The sequence below is a fragment of the Colletes gigas genome, unplaced genomic scaffold (genome assembly GCF_013123115.1).
Source record: "Colletes gigas isolate AHSC1104 unplaced genomic scaffold, ASM1312311v1 Colletes_gigas_Sc00022, whole genome shotgun sequence".
NCBI lineage: Eukaryota > Metazoa > Arthropoda > Insecta > Hymenoptera > Colletidae > Colletes > Colletes gigas.
In genome coordinates, this window is record NW_025106651.1 from 2491616 (window position 1) to 2501204 (window position 9589).

General features: G+C 43.7%; 1 protein-coding gene across 1 annotated transcript; it reads right to left on the reverse strand.

The window, feature by feature from the left end:
- Window positions 1–4047: 4047 nt before the first annotated feature.
- Window positions 4048–9126, reverse strand: LOC122401192 (glycine-rich cell wall structural protein-like). Its single transcript, XM_043403170.1, has 3 exons — window positions 9081–9126; window positions 6668–7021; window positions 4048–4338 (listed from the first exon to the last, which is right to left on the reverse strand). Exons 1-3 carry the CDS (start codon window positions 9124–9126, stop codon window positions 4208–4210), a joined length of 531 nt encoding a protein of 176 aa, XP_043259105.1. The 3' UTR covers window positions 4048–4207.
- Window positions 9127–9589: the final 463 nt, after the last annotated feature.

The window sequence follows — 9589 nt, forward strand, 5'->3', positions numbered from 1 at the left end:
CTAAACGGATCGTCGTACTCGTGAAACGATTGTGATTTAAATGGCGGATACTAGAGTGGTTTGACAAATTTATTAATCGCTCGGAGACACAAATATGCGCCTTAAAATTATAAAAAAGAAGCTTGGAGGAGGGGGTACGTTGTCAGGAATTAAATAATTCCGAAACGCGTTGTCCGTGGAAAATGTTCGAGACTGCTAACTGGGATTTCGGCTAAACGAATCGTAACGCCAGGAACAAAACAAAAAGCTGTTTAAGTAAAACGTTCGAAGAATAAAAATAAAAGAAGGTTTCCTTCATTCTCTGTGCGATTATCGATCTACTTGAAATGGCCCGCCGCCATGAAACCTCGATTTTGAAAATACAAAAGGGACCACGGTGGTTTCAGCCCTTTGCACGTCGACGCGTCGGAGTTCATTATGCGACCTACGCCCCCGCGACCCCGTGTGCAACGAGTTAATACTCTCGCGTAAGGTCGTTTCAGAGGATCCGCGCCAAGTTAAACTTCGCTTTACAGCCAACCATCGAAAAATAAAACTCCTGTCCCCGCTGTTGAAACCTTTGTAAACTCCCCAGTGAATAACTCGCAGGCATCTGATTGAATAAAACAGAGATACGAGCAAGACGGGAACAGATACGTTTATCTCGACTACGAATCGTGAAATTTGAATCCTTTTACAGGCGTATATTTTTGTTCGAGTATAATTTTCCGACAGAGATACCAGATTTTAAACAACCAGCTTTAAATCATATTAATATCGAATTAATTTGAGTAAAGGGTATTTTCGGATATCGTTGATCAATTTTCGACAATCGAGCTTTGGTTGGTGAATCTGGACGTACAAAATTGATATGAATTTAACGACGACGTCGTAAATTCGGGAGCTCGTTAATTGTGTACGAAATGGAATTTTAGAAACAGCGATAAATTCGACGCAGCCTCTGGCCCGAGCGCGGGGGCGTCGAAAAGGTGTATCGAACCACAGAAACACCGTAAATCCGATCGATCGAGGCTTCATGGTGCCACGCGAATGGTATGTACAGGGTGACGCAGGTGTATGAATTTGTCACGGTTAATTCGCTGTTACGAGCGCAATGGAGAAACTACGACGGTTTCCATCGGTTGGGCGCCGATCGAAGATCGAGTTTCAAATGCGAGGCGACGACGTACGATTGATTATCAAGAGGCGTTTCAATTGTATAAAGCGTAATGTATTATAAAACTTACAAAATTACAAACAAGTGGCGGTTCTTTACACCTGCTCGGCACCGACGCTGATGATCAAGCATCGTTACTGACGACCAGCGGCAAACGGCTGCTGTTGGGTAATCAACGTTCGCCTCGAACAAGCGTCACTATTTCATTTCACTTGCCCAGTGATGCGCCAAAGCTGGAGGGGACAGCTTGAATCAATTTTTAATAACGCCGGGATGTCGAGGAACGCGAAAACACGTGCGTCAGGGTCAAAACTCGAAAGGATTTTGCAACCGCGAAAGTTCAAAAGATTCGCAAACATTAAAATTCCGTTGTTGCACGAGCTAATATTTACGCGTGGAATATTTTCTTAGAGCTTTAGTATTATCTTGCAGAATTAATTAGTTTAATCTTGAGCTTGTACACGGATTGCGTCCCTGACGGGCGCGAGTTCAAAACTCTTCTAAACTTAGAAGTACAAAGTGATGCAAAAGTGGCGTTCGTCAAGTTCGAGGCTCGTACCAGAGAAGGAAATCATTATTCGAGCTAGAATAGAACTCTGGTTGGATTCTCTGGGGTAATATGAGCCACGTACTCGAACTGGCCGCATCGTAGAAACGAAAGCTGGAAACATTTATAAGCTTCCTGACGTCGCTTCTGACTCACCCTGTGCGTCTACAGGTATTAGCTCTCCCCTCGCGAACCAACTGTCCGGAAACTTTTGCGCACCACTCTGTGTCTGTGTGTATGTGTGTCTGTGTGTGTGTGCGTTGAAGTACGGGAATATGGCAGTGGGCTGTGACAACTCTCGAAGCTCCGCAATCGTGCATAATGCAGCCTTAGCGATCGTGAATTCTTGGTCTACGGTGCAACGCGTTACAATGGACGCTCGAAAGGATGAAAAAGAAAATGGTCTTCGCGGCGACCACGAGGAATTCATGAATACCTCCGTCGTTTCGCGAAAGTTCGCGGGAAAATCTCTGGAAACTTCACGTTTGCTCCAACGATCGTTCAATCAACGATTAGAAATTGGAAAATAATTTAGCAAACGAAAAGATGATCGTTTTATTTTGAAATAAAAGGCACCCCAACCCACTGCCACGCCACAGAGTACATGTCTCGTGTTTTCTCGCCGTAAGACAGAATAAAAACGTTCCCGATGATGTGTCTTTAAAAAATCGTTTACTTCTGTACACCTCATTTCGTACAATTTCGAGGGGTGATGGGGTGGGGAGGTTGTGGGCTAACATAAGTGAAGTTCGATCCTTCGCGCCCGTTACCTTCGCGTTGTGTTTCGTCCGGTAGCGTCAGAGCTGTGCTGCGGTCCATAAATTCCTAGCTGGTGACCAAGACGGAGGGCGAATCGCGCGTGTACTCTGTGTTCCGCTTACTGGCTAACACCGAAACTGGAGTTCACCTCGTTCCAGCACGATGGACGCCCGTGAACGTCGATACGATCGTTTTCGCGTCTCTTTCAAGTCGATATAGCAACCTAAAACGTCTTCGTCGAGCGACTCTGAGCATCGAAAATCGTAAATTCGCTGCGAAATAACGTTTACACGACGCCTCGCGTTGGTAATTACAGCATCGATGTAAACCGCGCCGTCGTTTACACAATTTCCAGTTGCTACAAACATGTAGACACGGTGATCGAATCGGCCGCTCCATCGAACGACTTTACTGACACGTATCGTTTACGAAGATGTAAACAGTACCGTGTAAACGTAATCGATGAAATTGCTTTTGTATCGATGCGATAACCCCTGACGCTTTTTTATCGTAAGACTTGCTACGTCGATGTTATAACTTCGACGACGTTTATATCGCGATCTTAGTAAAATAGTGATTACCGTGTAAATATACTTTCCAGGACTGTTTACACGTGTGCTTTACGTCACTTCGTTGTTGCAACATCGTAAAATACTATTTACACGGCACCAAAACGCTCCTGGTTGTTATAACATCGACGATCGACGTAAATCGGACCGTGTAAACACAGAGATTAGATTAGACGTTTGAATTTCCCGCGCGCGCGCTTTTTTTTGCGTCCTCTGCAGACCTCGATGCGGAGGAGATCTTGCTAATTCCGACCAGCGTTCCATTGACTCGTCAGAAAATAATACAACTCTCTCAAACCCCGCGTGAAGATGGCTCAACAAGTTCAATAAGAGCTTTCGATGTGGTGGTTTGCGGGTGAATAATTAAGTGTAAAATAAACAGCACCGTGGGAGGATGACAAAGACCGTCTCGAACCTCTTATTGAATCCGTTGAGCTACGTCTCCGAACAACCTACGCAGCCTCGAAACAATATGGCCGCTGAGCGATCTATCCACGACGATACAATTTCTCTCGAATACAGCGAGACGGTGTCGTATCTGTAAAAATTCACCCTTCCCGTCCACACGTCGACAAATATTACGCAATCTTTTGTTTCTGTAAATTAATTAGAGTCGCAGACGCTCCTTGAATTCGGCGCGAGAGTCCCTGGACCGCCAGCGGGAATCACGGATGGCTGGGAACCGAACGCGAGTACAGGCGCGTTTCCAATTTCGCTAATTACGGCTCTCGGATCCTTTCGTCGGTCAACAGGTTCACTGTCCGTCTCCCCTGTACGGCGCGTCGGTGTGGCCCGTATACGAGTCACGGGACTGTGAACGTGTTAATCATCGCTGGGCGTCCCGGAGGTTCGCGACGCGTTCGAATCGGGCTCCCAGCGTCGGATATGTCGATATCTCGATGAACGCTTTCGTGCTTTACGCTCTGGCGATGTTGTACGATACCGTGCAAACGGAGGGACGGGAACGCGTGGCGTTCCCAAGGTACGCGATGAGGATTTCGCGCGTCATGCGAGGCGTCATATTGGTAGTAGCGTGTGGTTGTCGTTAATATCGAGGAACGGCCGCTGATTCCCAGCGACGTTCTGCCGTTCCGACTGGCCGATGTCCTGAAAGCTCCTGTAGGAGGGCCGGCGCGCTAGTTGTTATCGCCTGGACGAACGGAAGTCTGCACTAGGCTATGCGAGAGTGACCACTCCTTCGGGCTCAGGTGCCCAACAGTTGTCCGACAGCCAACAGCCGACCACCACGGTGACGATACCGATCACTAGCGCTAAGATGATATACGCCATCGCCTTTCCTAAAGAAGCTGCATGGAGGGGGTGGTTTTCTGCTAATCTCTTCCTCTCTGCCTCACACGAACGTCCACTAAATCATGCAGACGCGTGCATCGCATGCTTGGAAATGAGATGGACAAACGATTCTTTAACCCCTTGACTACTGCAGATTTTCACGCCTTGAGCAACGCACAGATTGAACGCTCATAGGCGTTTGACGCACGCACTCAACTGACTGAGCGCCTATTGGTACTTTTAGTAGTCGAAGGGTTAAATTACGCATTCCCCAGTTCTACTACCATTATGTTTACAACCTCTTAAAATCGTGTTAAGAATGATTATAATATTATTTAAAATTTTGCCAATCTCTATCGAATGTAAGACATTGTCCAAATGTTTGAATAACGTTTGCAGATCCGTTTCAGCCCTTGAACACGATGTAAACACAAAGTGAGAGCGTTTAAAAAATGACGACTTCCACGGTATGGTTGTTAAATCCTAAAGGAGACAGCGATACTAATGTAACTCGTCGCGGATGTCTCTAGCGCTCTATTTTCGTCGTCGAGGAGCATAGAACGAATTTTAAATCGTAATGAAATACAGTATTCAACGTAGAATCTAAGATTGCGCCGATCTACCCTCGAATTTGAAAGTAAAATCGGAATCTCGATGCAGAGACTGCGAGCAAAGGGACGCGGACTCGTACTGTTCGTTCGTTTCATGAATTTTTCACGTCGCTCTTTTCTATTATATTCGATTTACGGTCAAGTTGAAGCTAATTCGATGCAAAAAGCGAACCGAGGCTGAGCAATCAACTTAATTTCCGTTAGATTTTTATTGAAAAAGAATCCCGCGTCGAGCAGCACGGAACAGAGCAATCGTCAAACGTTAAAAGAGAATATCGTATCGAATATTAGAACCGAAATCCTGTATTCGCCTAAGTTTTTCTCGTTACGACATCGACACGTTTCCCTAATATCATGCGGACTAGTTTCTTCGAGATTAGTCCATCCAGGGGGCAGCTGTTTCGAAAGTAAAGCCATAAACCTGAGAAGTTTCCCCCGCGACGCATCGTGAAACTGCTTCTATAACGTTCCCCGCGATGATATCTCGTTTATTGATTTCTAAAATACCTATCTGATGGATCTTCGCGCGAAGAAATACAGGAAACGTGTTATTAATTTTGTTAACAACGTTCACCCCTTTGGAAAATGTCTGAAACGATTATTTTGTAATATCTATGATACGACAAACAAACTATAGGACTTAACAAAGAGTAGAAATGAAACTTAAAGGGTTAAATTCACGGATAACACATGCAAGACGTTGTTTAGGGTGTGCAACAAACAGACGGAGAACACTACCAAACCAGTTCACGAACGTGAAATGCAGCAAATATAAATTCCAAGCGAGGCACGATCGAGTCAATCAATGCACAATGTTAGGAAACCGTCGAAACGCTGAAATCCAATTTTCAACTTCGTTGATCATATATTCTCGAATGTATGAACTAAATTAGAAGTGTTTGATCTCGTAAAATGTTATGAGAGAGCTCTGAATTCAAGAAAGAATGCTTGTTTTAGAGCAACCACCTCAGAGATTGTAAGAGTGTGACCGCAAGAAGTTGGCTAGTGAGGGCGGCACTACACTTGCTCCGCCTATCGCGACTTTCACATCATCGTTCCGGCCAACAGCAGCCAACTTCTCGCGAACGCACAGTACATGTGGTACAGTAACTTTTACAATTATTATTTCATATTGAAAAAACTTGTGAGCACTCTCAGAACGTGTATTCATCAATGAGTGACTGAACTACGTTAAAAAATCCTATAGTTTCTTGAGAAAAAAATTACTTAGAGGACCCAACTTACAATTGCAGTTTGATCTTTAACTCCTTGCAGTTACAATTCTTGATGTCAAGTTTCATAATCATAAGGTTACTGGTCACCAAGTTTTATATATTAAAATCAACACATTTTTACATTCACGAGGTATTCTTAAAGAAATCTATTCTTTTTCGTAGCCGTTCCTTGTAACTCCTCGGTCCTCAGTCGTTCGACCGAGCAATATACGTATACCTTCGTTAACTTTAGGAATGCAGTGAATGCTTTTGCACGCATATTTCTAAGACTATATTCTTTAAGACGATGCGAAAAAAAATCGAATTTTTTGGCGGTTTACAGTAGAAGACCACCTTATGAATTGTACATCAAGGGATTAAAGAGCAAATATTATACTTGACCTCGAGAATAGACTTAGGCCGCGAAAGTCATAAATTTCAAATGATAAATATTCGCGTTTCGACGATTCCCAAGCACCGTGTAGGGACGTGCAAAGAACGATATAGAGTGTAGGATTTACCTAGAGGTCCCTTCGACTGCCAGAGTCCCTTGATAAGGGTGGGGTCGCCGCGGCGCCAGTCGCGCCACCCTCGGCCCCGACGAGCCGGTCCAGCGGACCGACCTCCGCCGCCACCTGCGGCACCACCACCGGCTCCACCGCCGGTAGTTCCCCCAGAAACACCGAGACCAACCCCAACTCCACCGGAGGCGCCGATGCCAGAGCCAGAGGCACCGCCGCCAGCAGCGCCGAGGGTGCTGCTCGCGCCGCTGCCCGCTGTGCCACCGCCGGGGCCTGAGGTGCTCGGCGAGCCAGCCTGCGGCTGTCCATGACCCCCCGCCCCACCACCGCCCTGTGGCAACGGCAATCCCGCCGCTTTTTTTTTTATCCAACGCAGCGTGAAAAAGCAATGGACACCGATCAAATTATTATTGGCCGGACCGTTCTATAGTCACGGCGAGCAATCTTGCCCGCTCAAGGTCATCATCCTCCACCACCCACAGCGCCACGCCCCTTTCGTTCAACGCTACATGCTCGCGACCATCGATTCGCGCGTACTTCTTATCCAGAGGCGAATCTAGGTGTTAATCGAAATCGTTTTTAGATCAATTTTTTATTACAGACGAAAGATCTGACATGAGAACATTTTGGATTATGATTAAACGTTATTCGATATTCGCCGGATAGATAAGAATGCGGCCAAAACTCCGATGTTTACGGAGTTCGACAGAAAGTTTCGCTAAGCGTGTACGTGCCCTGAGGGAAGCTGAAATATTTGCGCCCAGGGGATATAACTCGGTGACGCGAAACTTGCGCTATGGAAGCCCGTATGGCGTTTCGACTGTGAATCGACGGAGCCACCAATGTTATTCTACTAATCGGAAGCTTCGGTTGAAGTTTCGCACCACCCAGTGTGTCTCTCGGGCGCAAACAATTGTGCTTCGCGTGACAATTGTTCAGTACACAATGCTAGTACCGAAATAAAGAACTGTATTTCTTTTTTTTGTGGTTGCTTAAAACGTCCTCCAAACGATAGAAGTTATCACCGATCGCGAAACGGCGGGGATATTGATCTTGAGTGGCTAAGATCTTCTGCCCTTACTATAGTATAGCTCGTGGTTTTCAGTTTAATGGTATCGTGTGACACTAGGAAGTCGGTAAAGAGAGCTGAGGTTGAACGAGATCGATGATGAACGTTTATACAACTAACGATTTAAAACTGTGATGATTTCACGTGCTAAAAATAATTTAGATACAGACTCAATTGTCAATTTTTCATAAATTTTTGCGAACCAAATAATTTTGTATTACCAGTCATCAAGTATCGTTAGATGTATACACGATTCTAGGTTTTGCTGGCAAGAAGAATAGTTTTGTGGATGGTGGATAGTGCTTCTTTGATCGCTGCGACTGCAGTCGATTTATTTCTGACAAACTTATTCAATAAAGAAATATCTGTTGCTGAACGTACTTCGAATTTCCATGCGAAAAGAATATTATGCGACATTTCCTTCGCCGATAAGCATAATCATTGAATAAATTTACCGGATGTTAAATCTCTCAGTGCCAGTTTATTTGCATGCAGAACCGCTAAGATAAAAAACTATTTTGCAGTGTTATAGATATGAAATTAATTTCACCCGGAACTTTGCACATGTCACTGAAATTTTCACAGCACCTTTAATGTATACCTGTTGATGGTCACACAAAAACATTAATTTTATCATACCGGATCGGTATATAATAGAAAAAGAAAACTAAATCTGCAACGCCTGTCGTTTTTCTACTGAAAATATGTACTATCTAATGGAACATAATTTCTTGTCGAAAATATAATTCTCAAATTCTACTATTGGAATATAAACGCTAATACCTCTATAGATAAAGGTACTATTACGACTCGAAATAGTTACGTGAAGCCGGAAATAAACTTGCATAATCGTCAAGAAATAAAAGAAATTGGGTGGGGGGAAAATATAGACATACATAATACAACATCATGGTTTATACAGGGTAAAGCACTTAAAACAAGCCATCGAAATAATTCTTCTACTTTTAGAAAATGGATTACTAAAAACGAAACGATAATTTATTTATCACCGAACGTTATTTGCAAGGAAAATATTTTAGCTCGAAACAGTTTTTCCAAATGTAGAAGAGTTATTGTGAGCGAAACATATAGCATGAGTGGGTGCTAATGTCTTCCTTACCCAAAGTATAATAAATTCACAACTGTACTAACTAAAATTAGTCTCAAAGAAAAAGAAACGAAAATCATTTTCACCTCGAAAAGACACAAAGTTTTTTGGATCGATATTTGTTTTGTGGCGTTTTAAGCATGATGTTTCAATTTTGAACTGATAACATAGTAATTTTCCCATTGCTTGTTTTACGATAGCATGGGATATTCGGGAGTTGAGTGATCAAAACTTACCGCATAAGGAGAGGAGTAAAATACTAGCAAGAAAGATCCACCCCATAACGTCAACAACAGGTCGTTTCGGTGAGAGTCATGTTCTGCTGCACTATCGTCTTTCCTGTCTGCTGATTGTGCTCGATGGCGCCGATTTAATCATTAGTGTGGAAATTTCTGTAAAGCCGAAACACTGGTGGTTAGTGAATCACGACCCATTAGACATAAGATTAATTGTTAGCCACAATATCAAGAGCCACTAAAATCCTAAACTTGTAGAGTATCGAAAGTTTCTTCGTCATACAAAATTCAAAGTACCGTAATTTATTATTCCGTGATTAATTCCTGTGCACTCAAAATATTCTACGAAGGCTAAATCCGTGGAAAGTAATTTGATTTGCAAGACTTCTAAAGCACTCGATCACTTCTTGTTCTATGGTATCCCGTCAATAAAAAGTTGATTAGTCAGTGTTGCAAAAATTTTGCGATGCTCTTCCAGAAAAATTTCTAAGTTCCCACGGCCAACAGAG

Coding starts and splice junctions, on each gene's coding strand:
- LOC122401192 (XM_043403170.1), bottom strand. CDS start 9,126: ATGGGGTGGATCTTTCTTGCTAGTATTTTACTCCTCTCCTTATGCG. Junction 7,022..9,080: donor TTTACTCCTCTCCTTATGCG/GTAAGTTTTGAT, acceptor TAAAAAAAAAAG/CGGCGGGATTGCCGTTGCCA. Junction 4,339..6,667: donor GCAGTCGAAGGGACCTCTAG/GTAAATCCTACA, acceptor CCCTCCATGCAG/CTTCTTTAGGAAAGGCGATG.